This window comes from Pleurodeles waltl, chromosome 12 (assembly GCF_031143425.1).
Source record: "Pleurodeles waltl isolate 20211129_DDA chromosome 12, aPleWal1.hap1.20221129, whole genome shotgun sequence".
In the NCBI taxonomy this organism is placed as follows: Eukaryota; Metazoa; Chordata; class Amphibia; order Caudata; family Salamandridae; genus Pleurodeles; species Pleurodeles waltl.
Genome location: NC_090451.1, coordinates 221290500 through 221311926, shown reverse-complemented (window position 1 = coordinate 221311926; position 21427 = coordinate 221290500). Strand labels below are relative to the sequence as shown.

At 47.4% G+C, this 21427-nt stretch overlaps 1 protein-coding gene across 3 annotated transcripts in view; it reads right to left on the bottom strand.

Annotated features, from left to right (window-relative positions):
* The window catches only part of VPS4A (vacuolar protein sorting 4 homolog A), a 258219-nt gene that overhangs the window by 204068 nt on the left and 32724 nt on the right, over positions 1 to 21427 (bottom strand). For all 3 annotated transcript variants that reach the window (XM_069216769.1, XM_069216770.1, XM_069216771.1), the window contains exons 3-4: positions 14961 to 15105; positions 14774 to 14835 (exon numbers count right to left, since the gene is read on the bottom strand). In XM_069216769.1, coding sequence (XP_069072870.1) covers positions 14774 to 14835; positions 14961 to 15105 — 207 coding nt within the window. The remainder of the gene's footprint in view (positions 1 to 14773; positions 14836 to 14960; positions 15106 to 21427) is intronic.

Here is a 21427-nt window from a genome sequence, read left to right as displayed (position 1 = left end):
CTCCCTACAGGGAATGGACTTTATAGTGGAACACAGACCTGGGACTGCCCATGCCAATGCAGATGGCCTTTCCAGGTGCTTCCACTTAGAAAATGAAGACTCTCTTGGGAAAGGCTAGTCTCATCCTCTTTCGTTTGGGGGGGGGGGGGGGGGTGTAAGGAAATGCCTCCTTGGCATGGTTACCCCCTGACTTTTTGCCTTTGCTGATGCTAAGTTTTGATTTGAAAGTGTGCTGAGGCCTGCTAACCAGGCCCCAGCATCAGTGTTCTTTCCCTAACCTGTACTTTTGTTTCCACAATTGGCACACCCTGGCATCCAGGTAAGTCCCTTGTAACTGGTACCAAGGGCCCTAATGCCAGGGAAGGTCTCTAAGGGCTGAAGCATATCTTATGCCACCCTGGGGACCCCCCACTCAGCACAGACACACTGCTTGCCAGCTTGTGTGTGCTAGTGGGGATAAAAAGACTAAGTCGACATGGCACTCCCCTCAAAGTGCCATGCCAACCTCACACTGCCTATGAAGTATAGATAAGTCACCCCTCTAGCAGGCCTTACAGCCCTAAGGCAGGGTGCACTATACCATAGGTGAGGGCATAAGTGCATGAGCACTATGCCCCTACAGTGTCTAAGCAAAACCTTAGACATTGTAAGTGCAGGGTAGCCATAAGAGTATATGGTCTGGGAGTCTGTCATGCACGAACTCCACAGCACCATAATAGCTACACTGAAAACTGGGAAGTTTGGTATCAAACTTCTCAGCACAATAAATGCACACTGATGCCAGTGTACATTTTATTGTAACATACACCCCAGAGGGCATCTTAGAGGTGCCCCCTGAAACCTTAACCGACTATCCGTGTAGGCTGACTAGTTTTAGCAGCCTGCCACACACCAGACATGTTGCTGGCCACATGGGGAGAGTGCCTTTGTCACTCTATGGCTAGTAACAAAGCCTGTACTGGGTGGAGGTGCTTCACACCTCCCCCTGCAGGAACTGTAACACCTGGCGGTGAGCCTCAAAGGCTCACCCCCTTTGTTACAGCACCCCAGGGCACTCCAGCTAGTGGAGTTGCCCGCCCCCTCCGGCCACAGCCCCACTTTTGGTGGCAAGGCGGGAGGAGATAATGAGAAAAACAAGGAGGAGTCACTGGCCAGTCAGGACAGCCCCTAAGGTGTCCTGAGCTGAGGTGACTCTGACTTTTAGAAATCCTCCATCTTGCAGATGGAGGATTCCCCCAATAGGATTAGGGATGTGCCCCCCTCCCCTCAGGGAGGAGGCACAAAGAGGGTGTTGCCACCCTCAGGGCTAGTAGCCATTGGCTACTAACCCCCCAGACCTAAACACGCCCTTAAATTTAGTATTTAAGGGCTCCCCAGAACCTAGGAACTCAGATTCCTGCAACCTAAGAAGAAGAGGACTGCTAAGCTGAAAAACCCTGCAGAGAAGACGGAGACACCAACTGCTTTGGCCCCAGCTCTACCGGCCTGTCTCCCCACTTCTAAAGACACTGCTCCAGCGACGCTCTCCCCAGGGACCAGCGACCTCTGAATCCTCAGAGGACTGCCCTGCATCTAGAAGGACCAAGAACTCCCGAGGACAGCGGCCCTGTTCACCAAAGACTGCAACTTTGAAACAAAGAAGCAACTTTGAAACAACTTGCGTTTCCCGCCGGAAGCGTGAGACTTGACACTCTGCACCCGACGCCCCCAGCTCGACTTGTGGAGAACAATCACTTCAGGGAGGACTCCCCGTCGACTGCGAGACCGTGAGTAGCCAGAGTTGCCCCCCCTGTACCCCCACAGCGACACCTGCAGAGGGAATCCCGAGGCTCCCCCTGACCGCGACTGCCAGCTTCTAAAATCCGGCGCCTGGTAAAGACTCTGCACCCGCAGCCCCCAGGCCCGGAAGGATCCGAACTCCAGTGCAGGAGTGACCCCCAGGTGGCCCTCTCCCTTGCCCAGGTGGTGGCTACCCCGAGGAGCCCCCCCTTGCCTGCATCGCTGAAGAGACCCCTTGGTCTCCCATTGAAACCTATTGAAAACCCGACCCGTGTTTGCACACTGCACCCGGCTGCCCCTGTGCTGCTGAGGGTGTACTTTCTGTGTGGACTTGTGTCCCCCCCGGTGCCCTACAAAACCCCCCTGGTCTGCCCTCCGAAGACGCGGGTACTTACCTGCTGGCAGACTGGAACCGGGGCACCCCCTTCTCCATTGAAGCCTATGCGTTTTGGGCACCACTTTGACCTCTGCACATGACCGGCCCTGAGCTGCTGGTGTGGTAACTTTGGGGTTGCTCTGAACCCCCAACGGTGGGCTACCTTGGACCCAAACTTGAACCCCGTAGGTGGTTTACTTACCTGCAAAAACTAACAAACTCTTACTCCCCCCAGGAACTGTTGAAAAAGTGTCTAGTTTTAAAATAGCTATATGTGATTTATGTGAAAACTGTATATGCTATTTTGCTAATTCAAAATTCCTAAAGTACCTACCTGCAATACCTTTCATTTGAAGTATTACATGTAAATCTTGAACCTGTGGTTCTTAAAATAAACTAAGAAAATATATTTTTCTTTACAAAAACCTATTGGCCTGGAATTGTCTCCGAGTGTGTGTTCCTCATTTATTGCCTGTGTGTGTACAACAAATGCTTAACACTACTCCTTTGATAAGCCTACTGCTCGACCACACTACCACAAAATAGAGCATTAGAATTATCTCTTTTTGCCACTATCTTACCTCTAAGGGGAACCCTTGGACTCTGTGCATACTATTCCTTACTTTGAAATAGTGTATACAGAGCCAACTTCCTACACGCAGGGTCAGAGAGTTACAGGCTCTCACGGTTCTTGGTGCACCTGCAGAGGGAAAAGAAACACAGCAAGGCGACTTCCAGTGTGGAGCTGGCCTCTCTCGAAGTCCCTCGACGTGCAGATAAGTTGTGGCAGCAATAGTGTTCCGGCTGAGCATAAACAAGCCTTGGTGCCTGCAGCTGGCTGTGGTGCCCCCGGTATTGGTGTAGGGAGGCTCCAAGCAGGCTCAGCTTCTCAAAGACAGGATGGGTCAACGACGATGCACTCCTGGACACTCGGGATCCTCTTTCCTGGTGAGTTGCTCCCTCGGTGGACCCGATGGTCAGCAAAAAGGGGAACCAGGCAGTCATGGTTGGTGCCTGCTGGTGCAGGGAAGTGGCTTGTAGGAAAGAGCCACTGTTGGCATGGTTACCCCCCACACACTTTTTGCCTAGTGCTGATGCCAACTTTGATTGAAAGTGTGCTGGGACCCTGCTAACCAGGCCCCAGCACCAGTGTTCTTTCCCTAAAACTGTACCTTTGCTTCCACAATTGGCACAGCCCTAGCACACAGATTAAGTCCCATGTAAAAGGTACCCATGGTACTAAGGACCCTGTGGCCAGTTAAGGTTTCTAAGGGCTGCAGCAAATATTGTGCCACCCTAGGGGACCTCTCACTCAGTACATACACTCTGCCTGGCAGCTTGTGTGTGCTGATGGGGAGAAAAAGACAAAGGAGATATGGCACCCCTATCAGGGTGCCATGCACACAAACCACTGCCTGTGACATAGGTAAGTCACCCCTCTAGCAGGCCTTACAGCCCTAAGGCAGGGTGCACTATACCATAGGTAAGTGCATAGCTGCATGAGCAATATGCCCCTACAGTGTCTAAGTCCATTCTTAGACACTGTAAGTGCAGTGTAGCCATATTGAGTATATGGTCTGGGAGTTTGTCATTACGAACTCCACAGCACCATAATGGCTTCACTGAATACTGGGAAGTTTGGTATCAAACTTCTCAGCACAATAAACCCACACTGATGCCAGTGTGAGATTTAGTGAAAAATGCGCACAGACAGCACCTTAGAGATGCCCCCTGTATGTTAGCCCAACTGCTAGTGTAGGACTGACCGGTCTGTGCCAGCCTGCCACTTTCAGATGAGTTTGACCACATGGGGTGAGTGCCTTTGTGCAATCTGTGGTCAGAAACAAAGCCTGTCCTGGGTGGAGGTGCTTCACCCCTCCCCCTGCAGGAACTGTAACACCTGGCAGTGAGCCTTCAATGGCTCAAGCCTCGGGTTACAATGTCCCCCGGACAAAGCCCCACTTTTGGCAGCAAGTCCGGCAGGAAAATTAAGGAAAACAAAGAGGAGTGACCACCCCAGCCAGGACCACGCCTAAGGTGTTCAGAGCTGAGGTGATTTCCCTCTCCCCCCCCCCCCCCCCACACACACAGAATCCTGCATCTTGTTTTGAAGGATAGGGACAGGACTGTGTCCCCCTTCCCAAAGGGAGTGGGCACAGGAGGGTGTAGCCACCCTCAGGGACAGTAGCCATTGGCTACTGCCCTCTGACCCCTAACACGTCCCTAAATCTAGGATTTAAGGGCCTCCCTAAACCCAGCTCACCAGATTCCTGCCGACCTACAAGAAGAAGGACTGCTAAGCTGAAACCCCAGCAGAGAAGAAAAGGAGACGAAAACTGCTTTGGCCCCAACCCTGCCGGCCTGTCTCCTGCTTCAGAGAACCTGCAAACCAACAGCGACGCATCCAGCAGGACCAGCAGCCCCTGTCTGAATACAGAGGACTGCCTTGCACCTAGAAGGACAAAGAACTCCCAAAGACAGCGGCATTGTTTAAAAAAGAAGAACAGAGGACTCTGCTTCTAAGGACTTCCATCTTACTCCAAATGTGAGTCCTAACCACTCTGCACCTGACCCCCATGGCCCGTGTCCAGGTGGGCCAACTATCTAGAGAGGATCCCCAGGCGATTCCGCCCGAGTATCCACCTTAGGCTGACCTCTCCACCCCTCCACGACGACGCTTGCAGAGGGAATCCCGAGGACCCCCCTGACCGCGACTGCCCGAGACAAAGATATCCAACGCCTGGAGAAGCACTGCACCCGCAGCCCCCAGACTCGAGAGAAACCAACTACCGGTGCAGCAAAGACCAGCAGGCGGACCTCCTCTCTATCCAGTTGGTGCTTGCCCGAGGAGCCCCCCTGTGCCTTGCCTGCAGAGCGTAAGTGACCTCATAGAGTTTCATTGGAAACCCACCACCCTGTTTGCACCTTGCCCCCAGCCGCCCCTGTGCCGCTGAGGGTGTGGGATTGGTGCCCCGCCAGTGCTCCTCAAAACCCCCCTGGACTGCCGTCTGACAATGCGGGTACTTACCTGCAAGCAGACCGGAACCAGAGTACCCCCTGTCTCCATAGGGCGCACGTCTTTTTGGCTCCTGTTCGACATCTGCACCTAACCAGCCCTGTGTTGCTGGTGCTGGGTGTTTGGGGTTACCTTGAGCCATCAACAGTGGGCTACCTATGCCCCGGAGACTAGATCTGTAAGTTTGTTACTTACCTCAAAAACTGTACTTTATTTTCCTCCCCCAGGAACTGTTGAAAATTGCACTGTGTCGACTTATAAAATAGCTTTTTGCCATTTTAAAGAAAACTGTATGTACTGTTGATTTGATTCAAAGTCCTGAACTTACCTAAGCAAAGTACCTTTCATTTAATATACTTACCTGCAAACTGAATCATGTGGTTCTAGACATAAATTAACTAAAGATACTTTTTGATGTAAAATCCTATTGGTCTGGAGTTAAGTCACTGAGTGTGTTTTTCTTCTATTGCTTGTGTGTGTGTACAACAAATGCTTAACACTACCCTCTGATAAGCCTAATTGCTCGACCACACTACCACAAATAGAGCAATAGTATTATATATGTTTGCCTCTGTCAAGCCTCTGGGGAACCCCTGAACTCTGTGCACACTATATCTCACTTTGATATAGTATATACAGAGCCAGCTTCCTACATGGCTCCTCCACTCCAAGGGAGATGCTGGCTGCTGAGAGAATTTCTGGCAGTCCTTCAAGGCTCTGGGCGGATGCACAACTGCAGGATGAGTCGGGTCTTTGCAATTGTTGGGATATGGGCAGGCAGGGCTTTGTGCCAAGTCTACAGCTAGTCCACAGTTCTTGCTTCTTCAGCTCTTCTTTGTCCTCCTTTTTGTAATCATGCAAATCTAAGTTAATGGTATTAGAGGGGCCACCTAAATACTGAATTTAGGAGTGTTGTGGGGATTGTAGGGTAATAGCCCATGGGCTACTTACCCCTGGATTTACTACACGCCCCAGATGACAACGCCCTGTGGGGAATGGGCATAGTTCCACCAATACCAAGATGGTGGAACCCTTTTTTTTCATGGAGCACACCAGACAACCCACCTTAAGGGGGTGACAAGCATGGAAGTACAACACACCTACTGCATAGCTAATTTCCCGCCTGCCCTGGTGCCAAATGGTCTGAGGGCAAGGGGTGGCATTCTCCAGAACTGGCTGAAACATGGGTCGCATTTCAAAGATGACAAGGGCTTTGAAGCCCCTGGCCTTGGTATGCAAATTCACTAGCCATCCTGCTGGAGGAGGTGATAACACCTTATCTGAGTTAGGCACCATTTCTTGACATCAGAGAGTGCTGGTTGTCACCTGCAAGGGGTCTGAAAGTAGTCTGTGGCTGCAGGCTGGTCCAGATCCGACTAGCAGGTTTCAGGGGGCATCTCGAAGGTGCCTTAGGGGTGCATGTCCTAATAAATCCAATACTGGCATCAGTATGGATTTATTAAGAGGAGATGTTTGATACTAAACACCACAGGTTTCAGTAAAGCCATCATGTAGCTGGGGGACTTGTAATGACCAGTGCGCAGGACATATACGTAAGATGGCTTCCCTCTTCACTTGTACCATCTAGTAATTGAACTAGACAGTACAGGGGCATATCTGCTCACATATAATATAATGCACCCTGCCTTAGGGCTATAAGTCCTGCTGTAGGGGTGACTCACATCCATTATATGCAATGACTTGGGAATGGCACACAGTGAGTGTGCCATGTGGTGTTTGCACCATGTCAAGCAGCCTGTGATGGCAGTCTGCATGCTGTTAGTATGGGGTCCCCTATGGTGGCAAAATACATGCTGCAGCCCTTAGGGACCCTCTTTAGTACCCATACCTAGGTACCAGGGCTACCATTTACAAGGGAAGTAGAGGAGTACTAAGGTGTGTGCCAAATGTACACAATCAGACCACTTTACTCTTTTAGGAAAAAGAACATTGGCACTGGAACCTGGTTAGCAGGGACCGAGCGCACTGTCAAAGTCGAAAATCAGCATCCAGTTCAAATGGGGGCAAAACGTGGGAGGACAACCTGCGAAAAGCCAGGCTTCCTACAAAGGGTTAGAGCACTCTGCTATGAATTGTTGCTGCTCTTGACCAGCAAGTCGTCGAGATAAGGAAGTGACCCTGAAGAGCACTACTCTGAACTGGCAGTACAGTCCCGTACCACAAACCTGCGGTACTGGAGATAGCAGGACAAATGGGTTTGTGGAAGCAGATGTCCTAACGCCGTCACAAAGTCTCCCAATCAAAGCAACAGGAATACTTCATGCAAGATTGCTATATAAAAGTGCTTCAACAGGATGAATGGATTGAGGGGCATGAGATTCAAAATGGTTGGTAAGGTTCTATCCTTCTTTGGGATAAGAAAGTACCTTGAATAAAATTCCTTCTTCTACTGGTGTGTGGGCACTGGCTGTATCCCTTTTGAAGGAGTGCTTGAACTGACAAATGTAAGAAAACAAGGTTCTGCTGGCTGCGAGCATGCTGATGTGCTGGTATGTGAAGCACTGTGGTGTGAAATTCAATTTTAATCCTCCCTGCCCCACCCAAACTGGTGTTGTGTGATTGGAGCAAAATGTGGGCGAGTAAGTGACTGGGGGTGGAGGCTCCTTTTCTGGAGCCAGCTCTACTCACACCTTTGCCAGTGCTGCTTCTGTAACTCCCTCTCTAGTATCCCTTACTAGACTGGAGGTCACGAAAACACAACTGCTGTCGCTGGTATATTTGCAACTGGCTTGCTGTTGTGGTTCTCTGGGACTGGAGCCTTGGAGGTTGGTGCCGAGAGGGGTTTCGGCTTTGAGACCAATCTCGGATGCCAGCTTTGAATGCATAAGCTCAGTCTCTTTGGACCTAAAGGTTGCTGGGGTGGGGCATGGCTCTATGCACCATGGTAGCTGGCTTGACACTGAAGCTTTATTTTGGTGCTGACCAGAGACCAAAGGCAGCAGCGGACTAGAACCTTTTTTCTTGACGGGTTCTGGGTTCAATGCCAGGCTCTTTCTAGAGCAGTGCTCTTCCTGAGGGTAAGGCTGTTTATGAAGGTGAGTCTTTACTCACACAGCGCGGGTTTTCTTGGTGCATGCTCCCACCGATGCCGACGGGTGTACCTCTTCTTCCTCGGAGGTGCTCAAAGACACTGTCTTAGGGCTTGCTGTGTGTTGGGCTGCAAGTGCACCGGACGGTCCTCACTCCTCTTCCCCTAATTCAAGGGGGTCCTGTTCTCCAGAAACGTCTAGAGTGTACAATAATAACCCATGCTATATCTTTAGGCATGTGCAATGTTTTTCCCGCTAGTACAATATCCTTTTGCACTGAAAGGTGAGACGGAAATTGCAAGTCTACTCCCCGTGCTCAGGAGAGAGACAAAAAGTACAGACATCATGATGATTGGCCCGTGGATACGTCGCAATACAATCTGGGCAGAATTGGAAAGGAGTGTGCTCCATCTGCTAGCATTAGCTAAGGCCAAGTCCTCATTACTCAAAAAAAGAGATATAACCAGGCACCATGGAACCGGTCATCAAACCATTCTTCTGTGTTGAAGTTTAGGTAGAAAAACCTGATTGTTCTCTTTTTTTCAGAACTAATCAACTGAAGGTGGGCCAGACGTCGCTATGGGAAAACGTGTCAGCCTCAGAGTCACAGCTAAACATGTTCAAACCTGATGTCAGAAAAATAAAAATAAAAAAATCTAACGATGGAGATGGTGTTCAAGTTCATTGTGTACTAACTGCGGAATCACATAGCATCCTGTGACTCAAAGCTTTTAAAAAGAAAAATAACTTGTAATGTCAAAGTCCAACTCTAGAGCACAGTAGTATGCACAGCATGTGTATCTACAGCCACACCTGCTACAAACATATACTTATCCTTCTAAACTTTCCCTAGCTTATATGGCCGAAAGGATACCTCAGGACCATCGATATCACCACTCCCATGCACATGTGGAATATGGGAGATGTGTAAAACTGTCTCTCCATCATTTTGTCAGTCCCACAATATCATCCACATCCAGACATGTCTCCTGGAAGAGCGTCACTCGCACCCCATATCTTTTCATTCGTGAGTACACCCAGTATTTTTGGGCAGTTTTTAAGTCCTGTCACACTGAAAGTTATTAAATATATTGAAAAGGCACCATTCATGCTCCCATATAGTTGTGAAGCACACTTTGCTTTGTCTTTGCAGCGGGGCAACTAACAGAGCCGCTCTACCCCATACCATAGTGCATATCTAATGCTAACTAGACACAGTGCAAACAGTAGAAATCTTCACCCATTAACTGCATACTCTATCTACTAGAACTTCTCACAGAATTTCAGCTCATTACTCAATCCCAACATTAATAAAAACAAAGATTAAACCATAAGAAAATTATACAGTAGTAGAAAGTCATTAGACCTCGACCAATTTGCTTGCCTCCAACAGAGGACAGACACACAGGTCTAGCATAGCCTCCAACAAAAACTAAGGAGTTTAATAAGAGAGGGAGAAAGGGGGATCAAGCAGTCACCCAACCCATCACCCCATCTGTACATCAACCTAATCTCTAGGCCCCTCAGCTAATTACCACATGTTCCATGTCTAGTCATCTCTGTGCTCATTCTCTTGTATCAAGGTCCCATCCACCTCAAAAGGATGCCCTCATTGGATATCCTCCTCCTTCTCCAAAAATCAGCTGAACTGCACACACCATATAGTTCAATGAGGGTATTCTCATGTGATCCATTCTTCTTCACAAGTATGCCAGTCCTTTGCATTTTTTTCCGATCCTTCAAGCCAGTTCCATGATGTCCCTGATGAGATGAAAAAGTGTGTACTGATGTCTTTAATCATCTTTAGTTATAATGAAAACAGCAGTGTGCACCTCACCTGGCATTTTTCAAGCTTGCATTTTACTGCTTCAAATTATCTCGTCTGCTTGTGCACAATTCACCTATAGTCCAGTAAGACCACCATCAACGATCCTTCCTTCTTTTGCACTACTTTACATGGGCGTTGTAGTATTTTGCCACAGCAATTCAATACAGTGGCGATTATACCACCTTAACACGCAAATTATTAAATATATCCAAAATAGACCATGCATGTTACCATAAAGTTATGATGCACACTCTGCTTGGTTCCCAGCACACTCCTAGAACCCCACTGCACCAAGTAATAGTGAACAACTAATACTACCTAAGCAGAGTACAAACACTAGCAATCTTCGTCCATTAATCGCACAAGCCATACCCGCTCTACTAGACGTTCTCACTGATTTTCAGCTCATAATAGAGCCCTAACACCAGCAAAAACAAAGATTGAACAATAAGAAAAATATTTCTAAGTAGGGAGTCATTAGTCTTTGATCTATCTGCCTGCCTTCACCAAAGGATAGCGAGACAATTCTAGCACAGCCCCCGACAAAAACAGAGTTTACTAGGAGGAGGAGAAAAGGGACCAAGCATTTACCAAACCTGTCAACCCCTCTGCACATCAACCAAATCCCTACACCCTTTAGTAAATCACCAAATGCTCCTTGTCATTCAGGCATTTCTTCATCTCAGCTCAGTCTTTTGTTATCAGTGCCCTATCCACTTCAAACGATGAACCCAACCTTCTTCAACTCCAACTGAACTGTGCGTACTAGGCATTTGTCAGGGTCTTGTCTGTGATCCATTCTTCTACTCCACACGTTTGCCTGTTCTGTGTATTTTTCCAATGTGTGAAGCCACTTCCATTATGCCTAGAGTGAGATGAAAAAGTGTTTTGCTCTGTTTAATCATCTTTAGTTTTGCTCCAAAGAGGAGCATGTTCTTGATCAGGCATTTTCCAAGCTTGTATTTAACATGCTTCAGATTGTTTTCTCTGCTTCTGCACAATTTGCCTATAATCCACTAAGATCATCAAAGTTCATTCCTTTTGCTGCACTGTTTTACTTGGACGTTGGAGTATTGCATCACAGTCAATGTCAATTAAACACAGTAGCAATGATAGCCCTTGATGCATCCCCAATCTGGGGCCTGGCCTGGAGCCCTATTGCTTCTTTCCACTGAAAACGTGGACAGACTTCAAAACATTAATGAACCAATCCTCAAGGAACAACTCTACTGTCACTGAGGTCTTCCCTCCTCCTTTTTTCCATTCCCATCTCCTGTCTGCTTTAGTTGACCCCAAACCTCAAGTTCCAACCCCTCCTTTTGCCCAATTAGCCATCCTTAGTTTAAAATACCCACTGAATGAAAGTCCAATCGCCCAGAGGAAGCATGGCTGGGATGTTGGCAGGCACCCTATCTTCTTGAAGGTGGAGGGGACATATATAGCCACACTATGCAAGTGCCTGATAACAAATGGCCCATGTGAAACATGGGTGCACCAGAACATAATACTGGTTAGTGGTTTTCCACCTGGAGATCTTATCTGCTTCAAGCAGGCAATGTTTCTTGGTGGATAGCAGGGAAGAACATGCAGAAATCTGCACAGCAGGTCCAATCTCTGACTTTTACTCCCCCAAAAACAACAATCCCCTTAATCCCCGACTTCCAACCCTCACTGAAATTAATGGGAGCATAGGTAACATTAAATAGTTTTTTTTGGGGGGGGGGGGGGGGGGGGGGAGGGGAGCAGTGAATAATGGTGATTTCTACAGGCCCTGGGTAATGAAGGTCATTTGTCTTCTCCACTCCAACTTTCAGAACAATGTAGAGTGCAACTAGAGAACTACATGAAGAGCAAAGTATATTTCTGGCAAAAATATCAAAATGTGTCTTTTTATAAATCACTGGGTATCTAGGATGATTCCGAACAGTTTATGTCACAATGAGACATATTTGAGTAAAAATAAAGTCATAAAAAAAGCTGGATGATAGGCCGGGGGAAGCACATATTTAACTTCACCGTTTACAGAGTAATGTGCTTTGAAAGGCAAAATAATGTGTTATATTATGGGTGAAATAGTAAAGTACTGAGGCTACCACCAAGAGAGATTAAAGAGTTATTGTAACAGATGACATCAACAAAGAAAATAATGGTATGACAATAGGGAAGAGTGTACAGTATCTTGAGTAAAGCAGACATGCCAACTCTCACAGTGCCACTGTGTGTCACACGATCTCGGCTGTCTTCACACAGTCACCCAGTGAAGAGGCGAAATCACACAGTGGCAGCCAAGAGGAGCTGGAAACCACTGAAAAGCATAGATTTCAAGCTCCTTTTTGAAGGCTGTAAACAGCTGTTGTCCGTTAAGAGGTGCGAAAATACCCCAGGACATCAACTGCACCCCAGCAACCTTCGTGTTTTTGTTTTTTCATAGGAGGGAGAAGGAGGTCAATGGGGGCAAGGCATGGGGGAAGACGGGCGTCAAAGGTAGCTCAGCACAAAGCCCCGCCCCCTCCACAGTCATACCACCTTCTTACACATTTTATTTTCAGGTTGGCAGATCTGGTACAGGGAATCTAACAAACTCAAAATAAGTTATACTGTATTGAATTAAAGACACAATACTAAGACCTCACATAAAATACTATGTTAAGCTCTTCTGGCCACATCTCCATAAGGAAAATGACAGCTTAAAGACAAGTTAGATTATATCTATCAATAGACATTCACAAGAAGGAGTGTAGAATAGGTGGTGCTAGTCTCTGGAATACTTTACAGAGATGCCCAAAATCATTCACACACCTTTTTAATCCGATTTTGTAAGAATTCACATTCCCAGCGGTCCTCTGCTCACTCCTACCATCTTCTCTCATATTTTAGCAGCCCTGGGCATAGACTTAAAGGAGGAAACCTCAAAAGCATTGTACTAAGGACTACACAAGAACTAAACTAATCCCAAAACTGTAGCTCAAAGTTTTAGAGTCTTTTTCTACCTTACCTGTTTGATCATCAATCTTGACTCACACAAACCAAGGTGTGCAAGACCCTCAATAAATCCTTCTCATACCTGTGCAAAGAGCTCAACCACTACCCTGCATGCTTTCCACTGCGTCCCGACACTGTCCTGATCCTCATTCTCTGTCCAAACACTCTTCCTGCTGCCAGTCTATTCCTGATTACTATGTCCTGCTACCCCCTTTCAATTACTGCATCTTACTTGCTTCCTATCACTAACTCTACTCATCATCTATTACCATGTTAATTCAATTCCCACTAATGTTTTCACCCCTCACCATCTCTTTCCCTATGTCCCACGCGTCATTTGTCCAGGCACTGTGTGTCTCACAGTCACACTCAACAGCAACTGGGCCTCCACCTGACACTTCATTTGCCCCAGCTGCTCCACTGTCACTGTGTTCCACCACTGCTTTCTAGTTACTGTGACCATGGCTTGCGACGACATGGCCACCAATAAGCAAGTCTCAAGGAATCCTAATTGTGACCTCGCTAAATAGCCTGTTCCACTAGGCACACCAAAACACCACATAATGCAACCGAGACAGCAGGAGCAAGAGTTCTACATGAATGAGAACGAAATGAAAAAGAACAGTTGTGAAACGGCAGGGGGTGGCGGCAAATGTAGAAAAAAAATGCAGAAAAGGGAAGCATGTCCACTGAGTAGGCAGGGACTGGATGTAGGGACGTAGCTTAGTCTGTTTGATTCGGGGGTGTGTGAAACAGATTTCCCAACCACCACTGCCAAGGTGAGGGGAGGTGGTTTATGTGTGCTATGAGGGCTGCTAATCTGAGTGGAAACCTGGCCACAGACACTACTAGACCGAAAAGAGAAACCTGGACCGAACTACACATATTGGGAGGGGTGGGGGGGAGGTGGGTTGTTCACATTTCACACCCTAAACACCCCCCCCCCCCCAACTGACTGGATGAAGGTTTGTGATTAAGTAAGGACAGTAAAGAACTGAGTAAGTACAAAAATGATAAAGCCACAACTTTAAGTAACAGAAGATTTGTTAATGAACTGCATTAACTTGAGCAAACTCCAAAAGGTTTACTGATGATGCAGAGGCTGGAGGGAAATGGAGAGGTTTTGGTGATGAAGCAGTGTCTTCAAGGAATCTAGATCAATTTAGTAATGAAACAGAGGCTGAATGCAGTAGGGGATGATTCTGTAATGAAGATCTGGTTGTGAGGATTTGGTGATGAAGCAGAGTCTACATGGAATTCGGAAATGTTTGGTGATGACATAAGCAGGCATTACAAGGAATTAGGGAGATTATGTGATGAACTGGGCTGTAACCTGGGACAAATTTAGTTATGAAGCACAGATGGTTAGGATTTCGGAAGATGTGGTGATGAAGCATGTACTGGAGACTATTGGTGATGAAGCAGAGCTGAGAGTATTTGGGGAAGGTTTGGTGAAAAAGCAGAGACTGCAAGAACTATGGAAGACTTAGTGATAAAAATAGATTCCTGAGACGGGGAATGGGCATCAACATTGTTGACAAGACTGCAATGACTCTATGGAGACGGTTTGGCCCTATTTGGAAAGACCAGTATAGTGGTGAGGTAAGAAATAACAAAAATAGGTCTGTGAAAGAGTACTTGGTAAATGATCTGACTGTCCAGGGCTGCATCTTTTCACAAATAAACTTCATACACGATCACTACAATGCAATCAGATTGTGGTCAGGTGTGTAAACACTTACCCATCAGCTGATCCTGCAACTTCTTCCTCTCTGGATTTTCTCCTTCACTGTCACTGTCACTCCTGTGGAACAACAACACAGGAATCTAAGAAACAAATTACACTGTGTAGATTAAGTGCAATGTTTGATCATCAGCCCACAGAATTTAAAAATCAAGGAAAACAGTGTTCAAACCACCCTCACTTACCCTTTATCATTCTGAGATTCTTTAACTGGCTTTTTGCTCTGCTTATCTTTATTCTTTAAATAATCTTTCAGCTTCTCAGCACGGTCCAGATATTGCACACACTTTCCACGAATGCTTTCTTTCGCCTTGTCACTGTGCGCTTCATCTGTAAAAGTCCCAGAAAAACAAAGGCAATATTTCAGGATACCTTCCATCTCGCTCTAGCACCAATAATTTCAGCCCTGTCATGTACAAAGTCCTGTTCAAGTGTCCACGCACAAAAAAACAACAAAGGTTTCCATTCTACAACTTATCTAATAATAATTAGGAAACAAGATAAGAAGATTTGTGAAAACAGACTGCACAAATACTGACTTCCAAAATCTCAACCCTACACGAATACTTCCTTACAAATAATATCAACCTTTACTTAATTTCTAAATATGGGCAAGGTCTCTTTTCACATTTTCAGGTTTGTAATATTTTAATGTTCTAATTCCAGTCATAGCATATCTGGGATAAGTATTTTATAGTGGATTAAAACACAGGCCTACGTACTGCAAATGTGTTCGTATGCCAATGTTTTCACATGCCTTCCTAAAAATTAAACAAACCTGAGCACTTGCAGTGTATACAAAATGATTAAAGCCTCACATAACATCAACCCACGTTCCATGCAACCATCATGTACCACAAACGGCCTCAATATTCCATGTTCTAACTAATCAAGAATATCTCAGACACTCCCGAGGCTAACACAACCATCTGGCTCTCTTAGAGCAAATCAAAGCTATGCCGCTGTTATATCTAAGTAGCAACAACTCTTTGTAGATAATAGGTGCAGAGAAACCTGTGCTGTTAGAAATGTCCATCCGGTCTCATAGCACTTTACAAAGAGCATACTGCCACAGGTCAACGAAAAGCCAGCAGCGTGTGAGTGAACTAATTTACCTTACCTTCTGGAGGAATTTAGGATGTGGATGACCGAGCCAGTCAGAGTTACATTACTCACTGTGAGAAAGTAGCATCTTTCTAGCATGGTTATCCCCACGTTTGGCCTGTTTCTGAGTGTGTGTCAGTGTGTTTTTACTGTCTCACTGGGATCCTGCTAGCCAGGACCCCAGTACTCATAGTGAAAACCCTATTTGTCAGTGTGTTTTGCCTATTTCACTGGGATCCTGCTAGCCAGGACCCCGGTGCTCATAGTCTGTGGCCTAATGTGTGTGTTGACAGTAGTGCTTAACTGTGTCACTGTAGTTCTGCTAACCAGAACTTCAGTGTTTATGCTCGCTCTGCTTCCAAATTAGTCACTATATTTTAGTGACTTCATTTACCAATTCCAATTGTCACACTGGACCCCACTTATAAGTCACTAGTATATGGTACCTAGGTACCCAGGGCATTGGGGTTCCAGGAGATCCTTATGGGCTGTAGCATTTCTTTTGCTACCCATAAGGAGCTCACACAAACACTTTCACAGGACTGACACTACACTATTTCACAGCTATTTCACAACTTATAAGTCACCTATATGTATAACCTTCATTTACTGAAGGCTAGGTGCAAAGTTACTAAGTGTGAGGGCACCCTTGCACTAGCAAAGGTGCCCCCACGCTGTCCAGGGCCAAATCCCCAGACTTCATGAGTGCGGGGACACCATTACACATGTGCACTAAATATAGGTCAATACCTGTATATAGATTCAGAATGGTAACTCCGAATATGGCCATGTAAGGTGTCTAAGATCATGGATTGTCTCCTCATTCCAAATCTGGTATTGGGGGCAATCCCATACATCCTGGGGGCCCCACCGTGGATTCATAGTACTGCTAAACCAGCTCTCTGAGGCTTGGACCGCAGCTACAGCTGCTGCCACCTCACAGACAGGGTTCTGCCTTCCTGGGGTCTGAGCAGCTCAGTCCCAGGAAGGCAGAACAAAGCATTTCCTTTGGGAGGAGGGTGTTACCCCCTCTCCCTTTGGAAATAGGTATTACAGGCTTGGGAGGGGTAGCCTACCAGAGCCTTTGGAAATGCGTTGAGGGGCACAGATGGTGCCCTCCTTGCATAAGCCAGTCTACACCGGTTCAGGGAACCCCAGTCCCTGCTCTGGCACGAAACTGGACAAATGAAAGGGGGTGACCACTCCCCTGTCCATCAACACCCCAGGGGTGGTGCCCAGAGCTCCTCCAGTGTGTCCCTGGCGTTAGCCATCTTGTTTTCCAAGGTGTGGGGACACTCTGGAGATCTCTGGGTTGCCAGTGCCAGCAGGTGATGTCATAGACCCCTCCTGATAGGTGCATACCTGGTTGGGTAGCCAATCCCCCTCTCCGGCCTATTTAGGGTCTCTCCTGTGGGCACCTCTTCAGATTCAGCTTGCAAGTTTCCACCAGGAATTCTATGTCAGGACCAGAGGCTCAGATTATGCTTCTCTTTCCATGCTTTATTTTTTAACAGCAGCCAATGAAAATCATGGAAAAACAAAAACTACAAATCCCAACACTAGTAATGTCACGTGATGACCATAGAGGAGGAAGCCTATAAAGTGTTGCCTCACACCCAGCCACTCCTCTTTCTTTGCTGCTTCGCAGCCAGTTAAGTGGTTTTTCCCTTTTCTACTGATAAATTGTATGTGATTTTAATTGTGTTTGGGAGCGGTTTTCCCTCCCTTTAAAGCGTCCGTTTGGATCGCTTTGCTATTTGTGGAGTGGGAGCAGGGGAGCGAGAACTCACGCATTAGCGCAGTCCTCTCTTATAGCTGGTGTTGTATTTATTTTATTATATATATTTTATGGCGCGCGCTCTGCGTTATCCGGAGCCGTGCAGCCCATGTGCACGCCTCACTCCGGAGCTTCATTGTGAAGTGTTCGCGCTGAGACGCGAGTTGTTCCTTCTGCCCCGGGAGACCTGATAATTGCAGGCTCGTTCGCTCCCAGCCGCGAGTTGTTTATTCTGCCCCGGGAGGCCAGATAATTACAGGTTTTACTCGCGCTCTGCCGCGAGTTGTTTGCTTTGCCCCGGGGGGCCTGTTAACTACTCAAGCCCCGAGCGCTTTGTGAGCTGGGCCGAGTTGATTTGTTATCTTTGCCCCAGGGGGTCCCTGACTGTAGCGCTCTTGCTGGAGCTTGACATAATTAACTTTTAAGCCCTTTTTGGGCAATTTCTTGTTCTTTTGAACAGTATCAGCTAAAAAAGGCTATGCCTCTGTTATTTTGCCTCAGTCTCACCGGCTCAGCTCCCCACCTACACTCCAGTGCTTGTACACTGGGGTTGAAATAAATTATTATTCAGGCTGGGCCTGTTTGCAAGAATATATTAAACTCCTCACAGGGCAGCTCCCTCCACACCCCAATTGATTTGTTCTTCTTCCCTGCTTCCTCCAATTGTTATTCTTGCTCCTTTGGAGCCCTTCCGCTGTTTTAACAGTATGGCTGGCTACGAAGACCAAGCCGAGGATTTGTATTATCTGGATGAACCGGCTGGTTCTTTTGACCAAGATTTGGTATATGCTCTCGACACAGGAGTGCGTCACTCGGTTAATCAGACTTTAGTTCAAGCCATGCAACCCATCAAACACCACATCTTGGGTTTGGTGGAACAACAGGGCTGGGTAGCCCCAACAGACGCCCAACCCATTGGGGAATCTTCCCTTTCAACGAGCACGCAGGCTTCTAAGCTGAATACTAACCCGCATGCTGCGGACTTTGAAACCCTTCTAAGAAATATGGCCAGGGAGCATGACTATAATGTGGGATCACAAAAGAAAGCAGTTAGTGACCCGAATTCCTCTTCTTCTGAGCACTCCTCCGAACAGGGAGATGATCCCCCTCGTAAGTGCAAGAAAAAAGCTCATCATCAGGAAGTACCTACCCCTAAGGGTCTGACATTCGAACCAGAGGACATCGTGCACCCCAGATCTTCGCTTTGGCTACCACCCCCTGAGGTGGCGGATTATGTGGAATCCCACATTAGGCACAGCTTCGATAAGGATATTCGCTCTAGGCTGAGGTCTGAGTGCCCCAGGCCAGATTTTCCCTCCAAGGCTACAGAGACCCCCGAATTAGATCCTACCCTGGTCACTTTTCTAAAGAAAATCTGCGAAGGACCCAAAGAAGGGTATAGATCGTGCCTGGCGCGGATGCCAGGATAAACTTTTGGATGTTTCCGGTCCTTTATCTAAGATTTTAGAGTTGGCCTTTCAGGCCAAGGAGTCGGTGAGCCTATCAACCCGGACATTCTAGCAGGTTGGGCTCAGAGAGCTCTTTGCTTCTTGGGCAATGCCAATTGCGCCATATCTTCTGAACGTCGCAGATCGGTGTTGATGAAGCTAGACCCCAAATTGGCAGACCTCGCTACATCTATCCAAAGGCCATCAATCTTTCTCCCAGGAGTCGGGAGGCACGGGTGAGCTTGATTGTAAGTTCAGATGTAATGTTGGGGGGCAGAACTCAGAGCTTTCTAGATACTTGGCGACTGATTTCTTCGGATGCGTGGGTCTTAGAGACCGTGCAGGGGTTCAAGCTAGATTTTTACGAGTCCCTTCTCAACAGGGTCTTCCCAGGCCAATATATTTTTCCCTTCAAGAACACAATCTCATTTCCGCAGAAATTTCAGCTCTAGTAAAGAAGGGCACCATTGTCAGGGTTCCTCGTCACCCTTCAGGTTTTGTCAGTCCAGTGTTTCTAGTGGGCAACAAAGGTGGCGGTTCCCGTCTGGTGCTATACTTAAAAGACTTCAACTTTTTTTTACTATATCGTCATTTCAAAATGGAGGGCATCCATTTGCTGAGAGATGTTCTCCAAGAGGGAGACTGGTTGGTCCGCTTAGATCTAAAGGACGCTTATCTGACTATTCCTATTTTTCCTCCTCATCGGAGATTTCTCCAGTTCCATTGGGAGACCGAGTATTACGAATACAAAGTTCTCCCCTTTGGTCTGTCTTCCACCCCCTGGTGTTTCACGAAGGTAATGCGTCCGGTCGTGGAGTTCCTTCGCTTCCAAGGGGTCCGGTTAATAATTTATCTAGACAACATTCTGATCATGTCCCAGGATCGAGACCTTCTGCTGTCTCATCTGGGATGCTCAGTGTCTCTACTTCAGAGTCTGGGCTTTATAATCAATGCCCAGAAATCCATTCTGGTCCCATCTCAACGGATAGATTTTCTGGGTTTCCAGATTGACTCGATACAGTCTCAATTGATTCTTCCCCCCGGGAAGATTCATTCGGTCAAGAGAGAGTTGAGATCTCTATTATCCAAACAGACTGTATCATTGAGGGCGATTGCCTGCATGGTGGGCCTGCTTTCTTCTTCGATTCAGGCGATATTTCCGGACCCTTTACATTACCGAGCCCTTCAACGCTTGAAGATATCCGTTGGGGCTGGGGAGCCCGGTGCGGATCAGTGTCCACGGGGGGCAGATGGTCCTGCACGGAGTTGAACCTACACATCAATTGTTTGGAACTCCTAGTCGGCTCATTCGCTATAAAGAGTCTCTCTCCTGTCAGGGCGAACTGTTGTGTTCTACTTCGCATAGACAGTATCTCGGCGGTGAGATATGTCAACAAGTTGGGGGGGGGGGGGGGGAGGGGGGGGGGGAACTCGTTCCTGCATCTTAGCGGAGATAGCCAAGGAGTTCTGGCATTTTTGCCTTCAGCACAGGATTTCAGTTGTTGCGGAATACCTTCCTGGGACCAGCAACTGGGTGGTGGACTGGAACTCTCGCCACCTGAGAGACTTCAGCGATTGGAGGTTACATCCCAGAGTCTTCAGAGTTCTTTCTGCTCGGTGGGGCCCCTTTTTCAATAGACCTTTTGCGTCTCGCCTCAACAGACATATCAAAAGTTTCTTCAGTTGGAGACCAGATCCGGAAGCATCGAAGACGGATGCCTTTCTTCAGAACTGGTCTCAGGAACGGAGCTACGCCTTTCCCCCCTTCCTCATGTTTCCCAGGGTTTTGGTTCAGATCAGACGGCAGCAAGCGGACTTGGTCCTGGTGACTCCTCTTTGGAGATCTCAGGCATGGTTCCCGTTGGCAATGGAGTTGAGTTGCGATCATCCGACCCTTCTTCCCTTCAGGGAGAATCTTCTCCAGGACCCTCTGGGTCTTTTACATCCATTAATCTTGTCGGGTCAGCTATCCCTGATGGCTTGGCGTCTTTCAGGGAAAGATGGAGCATCCCAGGACTTTCGCAAGAGTCTTCCGAATTGATTGCAGGTTCATGGTCCTCCAGCACTCACAAGAGATACGCTTCGGCTTGGAAGCGATGGAGTGCTTGGTGTAGTTCTAGGAGTGCTTGGTGTAGTTCTAGGAGTGCGGATCCTTCTTCAGCAGATTGCTGTCTGGTCCTAAATTTCCTTTCCTCCTTAGCGGCATCATGTCTAGCTTATCGCTCTATCAATAATTATCGGTCTGCTATTTCGGCAGGGCATTTACCAGTGGAGGGTATACCCATTGGGGAATCTCCAGTTGTTTGTAAGATTATGAGGGGTC